General features: G+C 42.6%; 1 protein-coding gene across 2 annotated transcripts in view; it reads left to right on the forward strand.

The window, feature by feature from the left end:
- Nucleotides 1-19,352, forward strand: part of WDFY2 (WD repeat and FYVE domain containing 2) — a 54,042-nt gene that overhangs the window by 18,939 nt on the left and 15,751 nt on the right. Inside the window, exons 2-3 of one of the 2 annotated variants that reach the window (XM_026710344.2) lie at nucleotides 3,644-3,711; nucleotides 17,019-17,092. In XM_026710344.2, the coding sequence (XP_026566129.1) occupies nucleotides 3,644-3,711; nucleotides 17,019-17,092 (142 nt within the window). The remainder of the gene's footprint in view (nucleotides 1-3,643; nucleotides 3,712-17,018; nucleotides 17,093-19,352) is intronic. The other variant, XM_087918104.1, reaches the window with a different exon arrangement.

A 19,352-nucleotide genomic window follows, 5' to 3' on the forward strand; every position in this document is an offset into this window, starting at 1 on the left:
AATAACTGTAATAAGTACATAAGTAAAATTAACAGACTCTGGCATATCGTGATAATGCAAAAGACAACCTGTTGCAGGGTTCCCCAACCCCTGGGCTATGGCCCAGTGCCGGGCCATGGCCTGTTTAGAATAGGGCCATGCACACAACACATGCACTAGCCTGCCACTCATGCGGCCTGGTTCCCCCTTCCCCTCTCCCCGCCGGCCCGCCAAGCCGCAAAGGTTGGGGGCTGCTGACCCTATTGCTTTCAGCAGGCTGGAAACCTGAGAGTTACTTTCCCACACATCTAGAGGCATCAATTTGGAGAAAACTGCAATAAAACCTAAATGTCAACTTTCCAGTTAGCAAATCCAGAAAAAAAGAAACTCCTGGTGCATTATTTTCCAAGAGTATAAAACTTTACTGAATAAACCACACCGGCACAGAAGAAGCGAAAGCAGCTCCGGGCTTCCCATGCAAAAGCACACATAATTCATTCCCCTTTACCCCATGGGCCACCCACAGTCCATTACATCCACCAATCTGTTCTGTTCATTTTGTTATGGGAACCAGCTGACCACGCTGTGACATCTGCTCAGGGTGTCCTTGAGGGGGGAGCAATGTCTCACGGGAACCAAGGATCCTTGGATGCCATTCCTCCCCCCCACCCCTTGCATCCCATTTCATCTCCCTCCCTTTTCTTTGTCAAGCTGGGAGCGAAGTGGAATATGAGTGAAAGCACGAGTCAATCCTGACTTCAACAAATTAAAGATGGCAATTATTGCAAAATATGCTGATTAACATTCAAAAGTCAGTCTGTAGGTAAGAAATATGCACAGGCTGTTGTCTTTCTACATCGTCTTTTTGGCTCTTGCTTGTTTCTTCAGAACAATCGTACAGGGATGTATTTTTGGAGATGTGTGTACTCAAGCATTAAGTAACGTTTCTCCCTGAGCATAATAATGCATTTTTCCCCAAACTGGTTTTTCTGGTTTGTGGTCCCCTGATTTGTTTTTCTCCCCCTGAAGCCAGTCACTGCTTGTTTGTTTTATTCAACCGTAGGCAAAGAAACTAATACTGAACACTAAATATAATTCCTAGGCTATATCTTTCCCCAATGGCTTGCAGTTGGTAGATATGCAAAAGAAAAAAAGGCAAAGGAGCAGGAAAACAAAGGAAGATAAGAATAGAAGGCCTGCAAAGAAAGATCTTGGAAAGTGGTAGATAAACAATAGTTGATCATCAGTCATTCTTTCTTCTTTTTATGTTGCATCTCTTCCCCCCCGATCCTCGTCTAACAAATTTATATGGTGGCCGGTGTCACTGGAAGCGGCTCTCTGGCTACTAATGCGGACTATTCTAGAGATGACCTGATATTTGTAGCCCAGCGTCCTTCAAATGGCTTTGGAATAATTTTATTACACAGTATTGTTTTTTATTATTAGCGTTTGCTAAATTTTAGGGAAATATTAGATCTTTCCCTCTGTCCTTTTGTCAAGAAAGTTGATTTAATGATTATGCCTATTGTGAATATTCACATACTAGCCCGTGGGTTGCTAGGACCCCAATTTAATAACACTTCTTCCTGTAATGGTTTGTTTAGGCCATTTCACTAGTAGTGGTTTATTGTGCCTTCATTGCACCAGGGGTGGGATTCTACCAGTTCGCACCTATTTGCTAGAACCGGTTGTTAACATTCTAAGCAGTTCAGAGAACCGGTTCTTAGAAGAAATTACTGGCCTAATCCTGTAAGGAAGGTAGGAAGGACACATTCTGGTGTTGCTTACAGAAACTGCCTCTCCGTTAAACCTTATTACATTCTGGGCAGGACTGGACTTCCTGTCTCTGGAGGTTTTTTCCCTCCTTTGCTGGTAATTTGCTTGTGTGGATTGACCATTCAAAGTTACAATGGCACTGAAAAAGTGATTTATGACCATTTTTCATACTTAAGACTGTTGCAGCATCCCCACAGTCATGAGAGGCCAGGCAAGGAGATGCGTGCCTCAATGTGAGTGATATTGAGTTGGCCACATCCAGCCAATAACATGACCACCAAGCCATGTCCACCAACTAAGCCACACCCACAGAACCGGTTGTTAAGAAAGTTAAATCCCACCCCTGCATTGCACCGTACAACCATCTCTGAAAAGCCTCTCCTCGTAATTACTTTTGTGCAGCCCTAAAAGATGCTGCAATCGTTAGTGGGAAAATAAAATCATAAATGCTGCAGGGATGAACATTACAATTTCATTACAATCATAATACAGTTAGGTATACCAAGCCAAAGCCATGTCTGCTTTTTAAAATCTAGTCATTTGGATCTGCAAAACATTGTTTATGAGTTTTTGTCATGGAAGAGTCAGGTGTGTGTGTGTGTGTGTGTGTGTGTGTGTGTATAAATATAAATATGGAGTGGTGGGCAAATGAAACTTTTGTAAAATAGGTTATATCACATCATTTTGAACATGCATAATATTGACACAAACAGCCTATCAGTAGTATTAAGGGCAGAAGTATTCCCTGTGTTTGCCAAGTGATTTTTTTAAATGCTTTCTCTGTTCTTTGTATTCTAATAAAATATTTTCTTTCCACTCTTATCGTTCATAGGGATAAAGGCCTTTCATATTTATGCAACATTAAAATTAGGGTGTGCTTGTTTTTATTGGCTGACTAAAAATAACAATGTATGATAACAAAACTATTCTGGAAAAATGTCATTCGTTCAAAAAATAAAATGAGTGGGAAAAAACACAGGATCACTATGATGCTCTATTTCAACTGAGTGCTAGGTCTAAGTCGTGGCTGCAGTTTCTGCTTTAGCACAGGTAGTCCTTGACTTACAACAGTTAGCTTAGTGTCTGTTTGAAATTACAACCGCGTCAAAAAAAGTGACTTATTATTTTTCACACTCATGATCGTTGCAGCATCCCCATGGTCGTGTGATTTATATTTGAATCCTTGACAACTGATTCACATTTATGATAGTTGCAGCGCCCCGGGGTCACGTGATCCCCTTTTACAACCTTCTGACAAGCCAAGTCAATGGGGAAACCAGATTCACTTAGCATCCATGTTATTAATTTAACAACTGCAGGGATTCACTTAACAAATGTGGCAAGAAAAGTCGTAAAATGGGGCAAAACTCAATAAATGTTTCACTTAGCAATGGAAATTTTAGACTCTGTTGTCATAAGTCGAGGACTACTGTAGAAGGTACAAGGGGACCAATTCTCATTGCATTCCTTCAGAAGCTTTGATAATTAACTTCTGATAGTTAGAACTTTCCATTTTCTTTCTGAGATGCTTTCCATTATAGAGAAATATCCAGTGGTGGGATTCAAATTTTTTTAAATTACTGGTTCTGTGGGCGTGGCTTGGTGGGTGTGGCTTGGTCCCCACTCCTGGGGAAAGGTTACTGCAAAATCCCATTCCCTCCCCCACCCCACTAACCTGCTTTCCGGCTCCATTCTCCTGTGCAGGGCAACAAAAGAAGACCCAGCCAATCAGCTGGGACACGGGAGGCGGACAATAGATGGGGGCAGGGCCAGTCAGAGGTGGTATTTGCCAGTTTTCCGACCTACTCAAAATTTCCACTCCAGAACTGGTCAGAACTTGCTGAATACCATCTCTGGAAATATCTGAAAATGTCCTTTTCCTTTGTAGATCGGTTCGGGTCTGGATGAAGAGAGATAATGGTCAATACTGGCCAAGCATCTATCATACAATGTCATGTAAGTATTTTGTGATATATTATTTTCCCCTTCATTTTTTCTCTCTGCCTTGTTTTGCACTTAAATGTTAGGAATTTACAGTTAAACAGTGCTTAACATTTGGATTTTTAGTAACACCGATTTTCAGTTTGTTCCTTTCTGATATTCTAAAAACATTGAAAATATTAATAGGAGAATAAATTAATAAGTGGTGGGTTCTGCTTAATTGTACGGCAGGCTTGCTGGCCTTAACTGTACCTCAAACATGTGAAACGTATTCTCTCAAACATAATGGTGCAGGTGCAAATGCTAACAGGCTTCTGCAAAAGATGGAACCAGTTTAAACCTGTAACAAAAGAAGTATTTCTTAGAGCTTTCTGGAAAAGGAGCATGGTTGACTTTATAGGTAAATAATGCATGAAGCCAAGAAGCTGGATGAAAAGAGTTTGTAAATTCAATCATGTGGCTTTATAGGCAATATTGATTTACATAAATGAGGAATATAGCATGTGGGAAAGGTTGCATAAATAGCTCTGAGTATATTTAGATTTAGCTAAAAATTTTATTGCTATTCTTTTTCTTGTTTAAATTTGGAAATAAGAACAGTCGAAATAGGATCTGATAGCTTGAAAATATTAGAAATGGGAAAAGTTATAACATGTGGAATATTTCTGATCTGGAGATGGTTTAATTAATCTGACATGGAAATAATCAAACAGTGCATAGCTAAAAATGCAGTATGTCAAAGTGTATGTATTGCTTCATATCTTTGATAATTTTAATTTCTGGTGACAAAAAAAAATCAGTCCAAATGATCTAAAAGATCCATGCTGTGACTTGTATCTAAGAAATTACCCATACATCTTTTTATATGTTTGTTGGATTTATGTCTTGCCTATATTCCTATCTGAGCTTGTATTGTATCTCAGCAGTTGTAAGAAAAAGATTGCAAAGCATTAGAACAGATTGTGAGAATTCCTGGCCATAGAAAACTTTGTTACAATTCATGTGTTGGCAGATACGAACCATATTCATTTGCTTGACTCAGACCTAATCTTTTATTATGAAATGATAACTGTGCTACCTTCAGGTAACCCTATCGTAGAGCCCAGTCATCACAACTAACTCTAGGAACCATTTCAAGCTATGAGTTTGGTGGTCTGGTTTTCTGGAACCGTGTTTCCTCTCCTGGCTTGTTCTGTGCCTCTTGTTCCTCTGTTATGCTTTGAGGTTTACAATAAGTCTATTTTCTTTCCCCTTGGGCTGTTTTGATTTGGATTGAAGAATCTGAAAAGGTTTGTTTTCTGTTGCACTTATGGTTGACAACTTTCAGGCCTAAGAGTTAAAGTACACCAGCTTCACAATCAGTCCCTGCCTGTTCTTGTGGTTATGAAATAGGTGGTGTGCCCTGGGTGTGCCAACCGCCTTCACAGTGTTGCATTGTATAACAAGCATATTTCAATTCCAACTTTAATTGGAATGGCAGATGGTAGCAGCTCTCAGACCTCATCCTTGAAGGTCAAAGCCAAATCTCAGCACAAACCTAAGCAGGCTAAAGGGAATTCTAAAACTTCAGAAAGGGATGTCATTAGGCGCCATAAAGCTTTACAAAGACAGATAGATAAGTGCACGCGGGAGGCGCATAAGGTCTCACAGGACTTTCCCTCCTCCAGTCCAGGTCCGTTTACCTCTTCCCACCATCCTCCTCCCCTAGATCTCTCCCTCTCATCCAGGCGAAGCTTAGCTCCCCAAAGCCAACAGGCCCAAGTACCCGGGACACCGCCCACGCGAAGGGCTCCCAAAGCTACATTCACTCCGATGGCTGCCAGTCTTCATCAGGATGACATTCCACAGAGGATGAAGGCCTGGATGGAGCTGGCAATCTGCCAGGGAATCGCAGCAGGTCTTCAAGACGCAGTTCTGACCAGGGAACATCCTGTGATCGCTGATTATGATTTCCAATCGCTGAGGTTGTTGACCAACTTGGAGCAACACTATACCCAGGTACATTTACAAGGGGAAGTCCCCCTCCAAGGGCCGACTGAGGAGGAGGAGGAGGAAGAAGAAGTGGATCAAATTGATCAAATGGAAGAGATTGAATCAGGATCAATACATGACAGTGAGCCCCTGTCAGAAGCAGACCCCTTAGAAAGGGGAATGTCTGAGGATGAGGGCCTTGTTCCTGACCAACCTGTTTTTACAGGCTTATTCTGCCCACAACTTTTCAGATCTCTCTTGTTTAAGGCAAAAAACATTGCACACCTAAACAAGTCGACCCTTTCTACCACTCCAGCTCCTTCAGAAGAGGGACCAGAAGATCTAATTTTCAACCAACCAGTAGTTGAGGCAGAGGTGATCCCAGTTCCTCCCATGTTTTCGGACCTGGTCCAGAAACAGTGGGCCTCTGCAGCGGTGTATCCAGCCCCCACTGGATATGACAGGAAATATTTCAATTTGGCCCCTGATTTCTCAAACTTGTTGAATACTCTTGAGGTAGATGAACCTATAGTGGGATTAGCATCCTCCTCCATTCCCAGTGAAGCTCTGGAGGCATTAAAACTGGAGGAAAAACGAGCTGAGCTAGCCCTACGCAGAGCCCATCAGTCTGATGCGTGGGCCATCAGAGCAGCCACGGCTGCCTCCTTCTTCACCCGTTCTTCTCTCAGATGGCTCCGCCTCTTATGGGAACATGTCCCTAATTCCAACCTTAGAGCGCACCAAGATATTGCTAAACTTATAGCAGCCACTGAATTCTCAGCTGACACAACTTATCACGCAGTCAAGTTTTCATCTAGGGCCATTACTTCACATGTCACAGCGCGACGCTTACTATGGTTCAAACATTGGCAAGCGGACTTTAAGCACAAATGCAAGCTGGCTTCATCTCCTATTGTGGGAGACATACTATTTGGCCCTTCCCTTGATCCACTACTAATTGAAACCCAAAACAAAAAGAAAATTCTTCCTTCCCTTTTTCAGAAGTCAGATTCTAGAAACCCTCAGTCCTTTTGGAGGGGATCCTTTTGGCCCTTTTACCAGGGACCCTTTTCATCCAGATACCAGAGACCCCCATCATTCAGACCAGGGCAGCAGCCAGACAGGTCTGACTTCGGGGATAGGAGCAGACAGGGTGGTCAATCCAAGAGATCCTTTCAAGGAGCAGGAAATAGATCTTTCTGGCATCCAAGATAACTCCCTGGACCCAGCTCCCATTGGCGGACACCTTAAATTATTCACAGACCAATGTGACTCCTCAACGTCTGATTCCTGGGTCAGAGACACGATCAGATTTGGTCTTGCGCTGGAGTTTCAATCCACTCCCCCAGACTTGTTCATGTCATGCCCTGTTTCCAGAGATACGGTTAAACGTAATCTTATGGAGACAGCTGTCCATCATCTACTGGACATATGAGCCATCCAACCAGTAGCTACCAATCAATGTGGGCGAGGTTTCTATTCACATCTTTTTGTTGTTCCCAAAAGTTTGGTGGGGTGGAGAGCAATATTGGATCTGAAACGTCTCAACCGTTTCTTAGTATATCGGAAGTTTAAAATGAACACCCTGCAATCTATCTTACTTTGCATCAGAAAGGGTGACGTCCTTACATCCATAGATCTGACGGAGGCATACCTACATATTGCTATTTGGCCTTCCCACTATAAATTTCTGAGATTCTGTTATAATAACCACCATTTCGAATATGTGGCCCTTCTTTTCGGACTAGCTTCTGCCCCCAGGACCTCCACGAATGTTCTCACAGCGCTAGCTGCTCATCTCCATGATATCCCCATATGACTCCAGTGTTATCTTGATGACATCTTGATTTTATCATCTTCCAATCATCAAGCAGTCAGAGATACTCAGAACATATTACAATCCCTACAACAACATGGGTTCTCAATAAATTGGAAAAAGTCATTTAACACCATTGACTCGGTTAACCCATCTGGGGGCAGTCATAGATATGGTGGAAGGCAAAGTTTACCTGTCACCAGATAGACTAAATAACATTCAGCAATTAGTTAAGGAGATCAGGGGTCTTAAGAGGGTGTCCCTAGCAGAACTATCAAAATTGTTAGGCAAGATGATCTCAGGTATATCTATCATCCCTTGGGCCCGGCTCCACACTAGATTCCTCCAGTGGTTCCTGCTCCCGTACCAGCACTCCGGCCGAAGCAACTCCAAATACAAGGTCAAAGTACCATCAAAGGTCCTCATATCTCTCCTCTGGTGGACCAGACCAGTCATCAACAGAGGCTGCCTCTTCAAAGAGCCACACACACTTACCATCACCACCAATGCCAGCCTGTTTGGATGGGGAGCGCATGTTCAATCGCTCACAATCCAAGGCTGCTGGTCCGCCATAGAACAGTCGTGCAGCATAAACTGGCTAGAGCTTCGAGCAGTACACCTGGCTCTCCGCAGCTTCCACAAGTATGCAATCAGCACATACTAATATTGACTGACAATGTAACAGCCAAAGCTCACATAAACAAACAGGGGGGCACACAGTCGAAACATCTCATGCGGAAAGTGGAGCGCTTGTGTCGTTGGGCAGAGAACAACCTACTTTCCATCAGAGCAGAGCACATTTCGGGCCTGTCGAATACACAGGCAGACTGGCTAAGCAGGGCCACGATCGATCAATCGGAGTGGCACCTCCATCCGACCCTGTTTCAAGAGGCGGTCAGGACATTTGGACAGCCGGTGGTGGACCTGTTTGCTTCCCCCCTCAACGCTCAGCTCCCAAGATTTTTGTCCAGGTACCCCTCGCAAGGAGCGGAGAACTTCAATTCGCTCTGCTGTCATTGGCCCCTGGGACTTCTGTATGCATTCCCGCCACTTCCACTGCTTCCCAAGGTCATCCAGAAATTGCTAGACGAGAGGGCGGAGCTGCTTCTAGTAGCTCCTTACTGGCCCAGACAGCCGTGGTTTGCAGATCTCCGCAGTCTATCCATATCAACACCATGGAGAATTCTGCCAGACAGGGTCTTGCTAACCCAGGGACCCCTTCCACATCCGGACCCTCAATGGTTGCACCTGACCGTCTGGAGGTTGAGCGGAGTCATCTGAAGAGCGAAAAGTTTTCCAACAGAGTTATCGCCACCATCCAAGCCGCCAGATGCCCCTCAACAACTTGCATTTACAATGCCACACGGTCCAGTTTCTGCAAATAGTGTACCAAGTCTCAAATTGATCCCATCTCTCCATCTGTGGCTCAGATCCTAGAGTTCTTGCAAGAGGGGCTTGACAAGGGATTATCACCTAATACGTTGAAAAGACAGATGGCGGCCTTGGCATCAGTTCTCACTTGTGAAGGTCTACTATCTCTTTCCCATCATCCACACATACGGAGTATCCTTCGAGGAGCCACAAATTTACGCCCTCCAACGGTACACCGTTATCCCACCTGGGACCTTAACAAGGTCCTTGTCGCACTCACTAAGGGCCCCTTTGAACCCTTGAAATCATCAAGTCTCCAATTTCTGATGTATAAAGTAGTTTTCCTTGTAGCGATCACTTCTGCTCATCGTATTTCGGAACTTGCAGCTTTGTCTATCAGACAAGATCTTTGTGTTTGCCATTCTGATTGGGTGGTCCTTCGTCCTGATCCTACGTTTATTCCCAAAATTAACTCAGTTTTTCATAGGGCACAAGAGCTGATGCTTCCTAATTTTTGTCCCAGACCATCCCAAGGGTTGGAACTACAATGGCATAGGCTTGATGTGAATATATATTAACCGCACAGTAACTTTCAGAAAAATGGAAGCCTTATTTGTGTCGTTTCAGCCCAACACTCAGGGATGCAAGGTCTCATCTTCTACAATAGGCCATTGGCTATGGGCCGCGATAGCGAAAACGTATCAGATTCAATCCCTGCAGGTGCCCAGGGGCAAAACAGCTCATTCAACAAGGAGCGCCGCAACATCGGCAGTGTGGGCCACACAGACACCAATAACTGAAATTTGTCGAGCCGCAACCTGGGCCTCTCCATCGCCATTCATTAGGCATTATAAAATAGATGTGTTTGCATCCGCTGAGGCCTCCTTTGGCAGAAGAGTTCTGCAACGGGTCCACAGGGACCAGGAGGGGTTCCAGGCCAGACGGAGTCCCTCCCGTAGGACAGGCCAAGCTTTGGTATGTCCCACTACTGGATGCTCTGAACAGCTCATGGGAGAAAGGGCGTTGGTACTTACCTGACACGCCCATTCTCTTAGAGCTGTGAAGAGCATCCAGCCCCACCCTTTTTCCGTCTGGTGGGGTCCTGTTTCGGCCAACGTATTTGTTAGGGCATTGAGGACAAGGGCGTTTATTTCTCTCGTCTTCGCCAAAACTGGGGAACGCTGGGGAGAAGTCCCATGGAGGAGGAGGAGAAATTAAGGCCAGCCTAGACATGCAGAGACTGAAGCACCTCCCACTACTACTGGATGCTCTTCACAGCTCAAAGAGAACGGGCGTGTCAGGTAAGTACCAACGCCCTATTTCACTGAGCTGGCTTTGTGCCTAAGAACTCATAGTCTTCCAGTTTCTAGCTTAGTGCTTTAACCATTACATCAAACTGTTTCACTGTAGGTTACAACTTGGCATATAAATTCTTTTTTGGTTAAGGAGGGGAGGAGTCTGGAGGAGTAATCCCAATACAAATCTGACAGGATTTGTAACAATGTCAAGTTAATACCATCCTGCGTAAAGCTAAAAATATAGTTCTAAGGTGGCCTAAACTCTGCATGTTTCTTTTTAAATCTATTAACAATAATAAAACATATATAACACTCAAGTCTGTTTTGTGAAGACATAGTTTGTCCCCAGGATAACAGCTGATGGACAGTTACAGATTTAATCCTGAAAAGCTGACAGCATGGCAATATCACATGTCCTTGTACAATCTAATCTCTGTTCTCTATATCTGCATCTTTCACTTTTTCACTCTGTTATGCTTGGAACCTCTGGAGAAGCTGACATTACAAGCCTCACTCTGTGTGTTTATTTTCTGAAACTGCCCATTAAATGTCTTCAACATTTAAACCAGTAGTGGGATTCAAAAATTTTTACTACCTGTTCTGTGGCCGTGCCTTGGTGGGTGTGGCAGGGGGAAGGATACTGTAAAATCCCCATTCCCTCCCCACCCCCACTAACCTGCTTTCCAGCTCCATTCTCCTGTGCAGGGCAACAAAAGAAGACCCAGCCGATCAGCTGGGACTCAGGAGGCAGAGAATAGATGGGGGCGGGGCCAGTCAGAGGCGGTATTTGCCGGTTCTCCAACCTGCTCAAAATTTCCGCTATTGGTTCTCCAGAGCTGGTCAGAACCTGCTGAATACCACCTCTGATTTAAACCACCTACCTGCCCTATCCAGCAAAATATTTGATGGTTAATAACCCAACAATTGTCGCTGACGTTTGCTCTTGTTGGAAGAAATGTGGGTTTTTCTTGAAACACTGTCACAAAAAGAATAAACATGTTGAACTTGAGGGGGGGAAAAATCAACATTCATAAAGGCAAAATCTTTATTAGATTAATGGCAAATTTCCAAAATATTGCAAGGCCTTGAGTTTCAAGAACACGTCATCATGCAGGCAAAAGTAAAAGGTAAAAAAAGTAAAAAATTCAGACGTCTTTCCAGCGTCTTCGTCGGGTGGAGCTTTAAGGAGGCATGGGAATTGTCTTCTGCAGATGTGTGCTTCAACTCTCCTCTTAGGTTGCATTGTTTGTTTTTATGTGCCTTGGGAAGCATAGGGCAGGGTGCACATCCTGTGCTCCGGGTCATGTGACTAGAAAGAGAGCACAGCATGGAACATCCTTTTGGACACTGAGGCACAGGGAGGATTATTTTCTGGACATTTTTCTCTGCAGCTGTCAACCAGATCTGGTCCATTTTCAAACTTCTATTTTCTTTTGCCAGCTCCTCTTCCCACAGCAAATTTGGTCCCATGCTGTTTGGTTTCTGGAAAGTTATTTTGCTGACACACAGACAGTCAGATTCCTGGCCTATTTTACATTATTTCTTTCCAAACTTTCCTTATGTTGGAAAGAATAAAACGGAAGGAGAGAGAAATAAAAAACGTGGCTGATCTCTCCGCCTGTCCCAAATTGCAGTGCTACATAGGATAGCAGAGAGCTTGAAGACTTAGGATCCTGTCATACACAGTACCTAAGCACGGTTAGATTGTACTAGCTCTTTCCCCGTTTAGTGCAGGTAGTCCTCCAGTTACGATCGCAATTGAGCCCAAAATTTCCATTGCTAAGGGAGACACTAGTGGGAAAATACAATCATAAATGCTGTTACGTGAGTTTTGCCCCATTTTACGACCTTTCTTGCCACATTTGTTAAGTGAATCGCGGCAGTTGTTAAGTTAGGAACATGGTTATTAAGTGAATCTGGCTTCCCCATTGATTTGGCTTGTCAGAAGATCGCAAAAGGGGATCACATGGCCCCAGGACACTGCAACCGTTATAAAATAACGTTATAAAAAGTTGGCAAGCAGCCAAAGTTTGATCATGTGACCCTAGGGGGTGGTGCTACAGTGGTCTTAAGTATGAAAAATTGTCGTGTCACTTTTTTCAATGCCGTTATAACTTTGCACTAAATAGCACTAAATGAATTGTTGTAAGTCAAGAACTACCTGTACTTGTTTGGATGAACAAAGGAAAAAAAGCTGAATTCCCTCTTAAAAAAAAAAAAACCAGTTTTTTAATTAAAAACATTGCTATCCTATGGGAGAAAAACAGATTTGGTTTTTTGTGGAAAAATGAAACTGCGCTTTTCCACATAACGTTGCTAATGCAAAGACTGCTGATCAAATTTCATTTCTTTGTTTACCACTAACTTCACTATTTGTTTATTTTGTCTACATACATATAACGTATTCATACTGTACTTCGTGGTAACTTATTTACAACTTTTTATGACTCCAAAAATTATGACAGAAATGAAGTCTGATCAACTAAAATATTGCCTGCTTTTTTATCCTTGTCAGCTATTGTGACAACTCAGGATGCATAAAAGATTTTGATGTTGCTATGCTAACATTGTGTAAACAATTTCATGAATGCTAAGCTGGCAGTAAGGCAATAAATTAGTCAAAAGTGCTGTTTAGACAATATGAAATTTCTAACCCTTTTAAGAACCATGACACCTGCTTTGTTGTCTCTTTTCATCTAGACCAGGGGTGTCAAATTCACGTTGTCATGGCGGCATCATCCGTCATATTGGGACTTTTCCCCTCTTCACTAAACGAGGCTTGGGCGTAACCAGCGCGTGACACATCCAGCCTGCAGGCTGGGAGTTTGACAGCCCTGATAAATGAAAGGTTTTATTACTCAAGGCCCAGGAAGGACAATTGTTTGGTAACTAAGGGCCAGGGGTGGAATTCAAATTTTTAAATAACCGGTTCTGTGGGCGTGGCTTAGGTGATGGGCGTGGCTTGGTGGTCATGTGACCGGGTGGACGTGGCTTGGTGGTCATGTTATTGGCTGGGCATGGTCAACTCAGAATCACTCACATCAAGGTACGCATCTCCTTGCCTGGCCTCTCATGACTGTGGGAATGCTGCAACAGTTGTAAGTGTGAAAAATGGTCATGTCACTTTTTTCAGTGCCATCGTACCTTTGAATGGTCACTCCACACAAGCAAAGTACCAGCAAAGGAGGGGAAAAAAACTCCAGAGAAGTTCCAGAGACAGGAAGTCTAGTCCTGCCAAGAATGTAATAAGGGTTAACAGAGAGGCAGTTTCTGTAAGCAACACCAGAATGTTTCCTTCCTGCCTTTCTTACAGGATTAGGCCAGTAATTTCTTCTAACAACCAGTTCTCTGAACTCCTTAGAATGTTAAAAATAGGTTCTAGGAATAGGTGCAACCTGGTAGAATCCCATCCCTGCTAAGGGCCACTAAACATTTTTCAAGGTGCAGAGGGCTACATCACCCCTGTGGGTGGGGCTGAGTTTTGAGGCAACCTTTGTTTCTAAATTATGCTTTTTTTAGAACTTAAACCAAGCTGCCTTCTGTTTCTCAGCACAGCTTAGTAGTGTTGTTAATTATAAGCCGTGATTAAGAAGGAGATTTCTGCTGTACCGTCACTGGCGGTTGCAACGAGGATTTTCAGCTTTTTGAAGGCCCTTTCCAAAATGTCTGACACCACTGGCACATTCTGACTGGTTAATCAAGCTTGTGTACAGCCAGGCATATTTATTTGCCAATCAGCAGCTGTAATTGAGTTCGATTGGGTTATAATGACCCTTCAAAATGGAACATTCCTTGGACTCCCCCAAAGTTAGTTTTTTTCAGCCCACGTGTTCAGACTTGGTTTGTTTGTAGTGGGTGTCCCATCCTGCTTTGCAGTTTTATATGGAGATAATCCTTTTCCTGCCAGAAATGAAGGTATAGTACTCACATAGTCAACAACTCCATCTGCAAATAATAGAAGCAATTAGTGCTTGACCTATGATGATTCATCAGCTGTTCAGAGTTATGATGGCACTAAACAAATGGCGATTACAACTGGTCCTTGGAATTCTGGCCATCCTGGACTCCCGCAGCCACACAGTCAAGATCTGGGCACTTGGCAGCTGCTTCACACTCACAACCAGTTGCAGTGCCCCATGATTATGTGATCACTTTTTGCAACCTGTGCCAGTTTTCCCAAGGAAGTCAATGGGGGAAGCTGGCAGGGAAGCTTGCAAGTTGCTGGAGGAAGTGTTCCCTACCCACCTTCCTCAGTTCTTCCGCATTCATGCTAGGCCCTTGAATTCCCTTGCACCCTTTCCCCAACCCGTGCTCCACTCCCATACACCTTCTGTGACCATTATTGAAGCCATTTGTTTTCTTCCTAGTGTTTCCCACAAGTGCAGGGTCCACTTTTTTGGGGAGTGTTAATCCATTGGTTGCAACATAAATTATCCTACTGGCTCGTTACCCAAGCTTGATACTTTGCATAATGCCTGACCATATTTTATAATAGTTATACACTGTAAAGTGGGCAAATGGATTCTCAAGAAACAGATTCATTGAACTAGAACAAGGGCCTTCAAACTTGGCAAGTTTAAGACTTGTGGACTTCAACTCCCAGAATTCTTCCTCCAGTCATGTTAGCTGAGGAATTCTGGGAGTTGAAGTCCACAAGTCTTAAACTTGCCAAGTTTGAAGGCCCTTGAATTAGAACAACAAAAATCAGTTCCAGTTCACATACACTATAAAGATAAATTAACTTGAATGTAATATAACTTGCTGTGGATTTTGTGCATTCATCCCCAGAGGTGGTGAACTCAGTGGTGAGATTCAAATAAGTTAACAACCCGTTCTCTGCTCTAATGACCATTTTAAGAAAATTAAACAGTCTGGCAGCGAAAATCCAGGAGCGGGGGAGGGGGAACATTTTTTTTTTTTTTGAGAAGCCAGACTAGCATGCATTCATGTGCCTTCAACCCCTTTGCTTGCTGCAAAGCCAGATTGCAGCAAGCAAGGGATTGGAGTCTGGCCATTTTGGAGCTGGTTCACCAAACTCAACAAAAAATTAGGTATCATTCTGCTGAACCAGTGCAAACCGGCTGAATCCCATCACTTGGGATACTGCCATGTCATGCAATGTGTGGGCGGGTTTTCTTCTTGGATGTTGACATAGGCCAGCTGTCTTCCATTTCTAAACATTTTTTGTCATTAAATTGTGTAGGAGCATTAAGATAAATCTGGAGATCATGGACTGGCATTGCTCAGTTATTTTCAAGAATTAAAGAGTTTTAGTTCTGTAAGAATCTTGAGGAGAAAATTGTGTATTTTTTCTCATTGCTTAGATATTCTTAATTTTTCATACGGTGGCTTATATTTTACAAACCTCCCCTAGGAGGAAATAATAAGAATAATATGGCATTTTCTGTACCAGATTATTTTTATGAGGTTTCCCATGGAACACAACTCCTCTGACACTACAGTACTGGTCCTGCTAAGTAAGCTGGTAGGTAGTTGATATTATAGGGTTTATTTTACAGGTATAACAGTACAAATGTGAAATGGAGATTTTCTGATTTCCAGTGAGTTTGTCTGGCATGAAGTATATCTAATCATTAGTATGGAAAGTGCAGTCTACCAATTCAGGTAGTCCTTACTTAACGATTGTCTGTTTAATGACCATCTGAAATTACAATGGTGCTGAAAAGTAACTTTATCATCCGGTTGTTGCACTTGTAATCAAGTAATTGAGATTCAAGTAGTTCACAACTGGAGGGTATTTAGAACTGGGAAAATGTCCTGCAATCACGAAATTACCATTTGTGGGCTTTACTGCCAATTTCTAACAAGCAGTCAATCGAGAAGCTGGCAGTAAATTTGCAAATTGTGGAAGGGACCTTAATGACCATGGTGGGCGTTGTGGAAGTCAGGCCCCGTCACATGATTTTTTTGCTTAATGACTGCATTGCTTAGCAACAGAGTTACCGCTCCATTTGTGGTTGCTAAGTGAGGACTACCCCTATCTCAGAATTAAAATCAGTACAGTGGGGGGGGGGGATTTGAAAACTTTTTTTTTTCCTTTTGGGGAGAAAACAAGTAGCCTAAGCCTATGAAATCCATTTCATCCTTTTAAGCTCTGAGCCCTCTCCCAAAATATTCCCTGGCATATATCTGTGTTTGAGGTGGGCTCAGCATATCCTGCAAAGCATTGATTACCCTGCTCCCTTTAGGGCCTTTTTGTGCCTGACAAAATGTCAACATTTAATTAGAATTCAAAACATTTAAAAGTCTCCTGTGAGTCAAACTTGACTTCTGGGGACTACATGGAAAGTTGTCATAGCAACAGCACTAAAAAGGCTACCCAATCATCATTATATTTTATCTTTTATTCATTGCATTGCATTTTCTTTGACTGTTGTGAGCTGCCTAGAATCTCTTGAGGGTCAGGTAGCTTACAACTTTAATAAATCATTACGGTTGCTCACACCATCAGCCAGATTTTTAACTTTCATCCACCTATCAAGTCCTTCAGGGATCATATGATGGGCAAGTAGCTAGATTAACATATTTTATGAGCGAAGCCCTCTTTCTCAGCCAGTCCACAAAACCCAAATATTGCTCATCTCACACAGCTTATTCCTGTGCCAGATGTTTAGTTTTTCGGTACGGATCTCAGGAATGGAATACAAACCCTGCATATAAAATCTTTGTTGGTGAATGTTTTTAATCTACTGAAAAGCAACACTTAGTCCATGCTAGATCGCTTGCCCTGCTTCTTCCCTCCCACCCATTTTGAACCGGAATAAAATGGGCAAAGGGAACCTTAATCTGTTCAGAAGCAATGAAATAAGAGAGTTCAGTGTCACAACTTCGCTTTTATTTTCCAGCTCCATGTTCCTGCATGTGCGTTAACCCAGAAACAAGAAGATTATCCGTTGGTCTTGACAATGGTACAGTTTCAGTAAGTACATATAATTAAGACTTCTGGTTAAGAATTCTCGGAGTTGCAAAACTCAATGGAAATATGGTTTTGGGTAGGGATTATAGCCCCACACTAGACCGCATGGCTTGCATGCAAAGGTTTCTGTTTTACCCTTTTGTTATACACAAATAAATTTGTAAAAGGCCTTCAGATTTTGAGAATGGCTGGATTTCAATTCCAAACTGTCCTAGCCAGGTAATGGTAATGGTAATACTGGGAATTGTAGTGCATGTAGAAGGCCACAGGTTCCTATCTCTTAAATGTATGTAGTATTGATCTGAGGCAGGCATATGTTGTATAGATTGCTATGTAGATTATTACCTGAGTTCATTTATCCTGAGAGAGGATAAACAAGGGTGGTTGGATTTCACCCTACTGTATATTCTGCATCTTTGGCAATTATGATCATGTTTTCAAACTCTGGAATATTACTGCATACTTGTGTAATGCTATATTGGTGGTTTGAATGTGAGGTCTTGGTGAGGTGTATCTGTCATTGTGAAAGGAATGCACCCATTATTAATAAATTATTAATAGTGTTTCTGCTTCTCCTTTTCATACACAGAAACTTTAGAGCAATCAGACAGAACCACACATAATTAAAAATGCATGGGTAATAATGCTGTTAACAGGGCCATTAAACAGGCAACAAAACTGCTGCAAAATGTAAAAGCAGCATCCTGTAAAAACAGTTTAAAAATAATACAAAAGATTAACTTTCACACATTACACTCGGTTGGCACCCGAATATCTCTATGCTTGATCCGTTCAATTCATGTTTCTGAAATATTTTTCCCCCAACTAATGGTAAACTAGTGGTAAAATTGTATTAAAGGTGCAATACTATGTATGTCAGAAGTAAACCTCTTTACATCCAATTAGATTTAACACAATTATGTGAAGAATTTCAGACTGATTGCTAAGTTGCAAGTGTGTTTTTGCAAAGAAAATTTATCAGGTTACAAAACATAGGATTGAGGGCAAGCGGAAAAAAACTGTCAGATTATTTTTTCTCAAAGTTACAAATTCTTATGCTTTTTCCTTACAGTATAAATAGTATTAAAAAAGGCAAGTCTCAAAGTCAATTAGTTCTTCAGCTGAGCTGGAACGAGTCCATGTTCTCACGTCATGTTATTTCTTCCTTTCTCAGAGTGGATAGTTGGCTGGTGAATTAGGGTGGGGAAATTAAACCCCAAGTATAACTCCTCAGATCCCTCACTTTGGCCATGCTTGTTGGGAGTTGAAATTGAGTCAGATGCTTTGTGGCTTTAATTACAACTTGGACAGAAAACAGGGGAAGTGCCAGAAAGCTGGAGAATGGCTGAGGACCCTTTTGTTTCAGGAAAATGACTAAAAACCCGGGCAATTAGAATCACCAGGTGTTGCACAATTGGTGACTAAGCAATTACAAAGTAAGTTATTAACACCATAGCCCAAATGGCATTCTTCTTCTTCTTCTTTTTGTGCCATATCCGTCATTGGACATTGGCGATCATGTCGGCGATCCTATTTTTATCAACAGCCACGTGAAAAAGTGCTGCTGAGTTTTGTCCAGACCAGTTCCTTAGATTTTGACAAAATGGCATATAAAGAGCAGGGGTGGGATTCTACAGGATTGCACCTATTCGCTAGAACCGGTTGCTAACATTCTAAGCAGTTCGGAGAACCGGTAGAAGAAATTACTGGCCTAATCCTGTAAGGAAGGCAGGAAGGAAACATTCTGGAGTTGCTTACAGAAACTGCCTCTCCGTTAACCCTTATTACATTCTTGGCAAGACTAGACATCCTGTCTCTGGAACTTTTCTGGAGTTTTTTTCCCCTCCTTTGCTGGTACTTTGCTTGTGTGGAGTGACCATTCAAAGTTACGATGGCACTGAAAAAAGTGACATATGACTATTTTTCACACTTACGACTGTTGCAGCATCCCCACAGTCATGAGAGGCCAGGCGAGGAGATGTGTGCCTCGATGTGAGTGATGTTGAGTTGACCACGCCCAGCCAATACCATGACCACCAAGCCATGCCCACCAACTTAGCCACACCCACAGAACCGGTTGTTAAAAAATTGAATCCCACCCCTGATAAAGAGTATATAGATAATCTTCAATTTGCGACCACAATTAGGAGCAGAATTTCCATTGCTAAGCAAGGAAAGGAATTACACCCAATTTTACAACCTTGGTTTTTTTGCCATGTTTGTTGAACAAGTCACTGCAGTCATTAAATGAATCATGTAGTTG

This window comes from Pseudonaja textilis, chromosome 1 (assembly GCF_049901715.1).
Source record: "Pseudonaja textilis isolate UNSWEBS1 chromosome 1, rPseTex1.2, whole genome shotgun sequence".
Taxonomy (NCBI): Eukaryota; Metazoa; Chordata; class Lepidosauria; order Squamata; family Elapidae; genus Pseudonaja; species Pseudonaja textilis.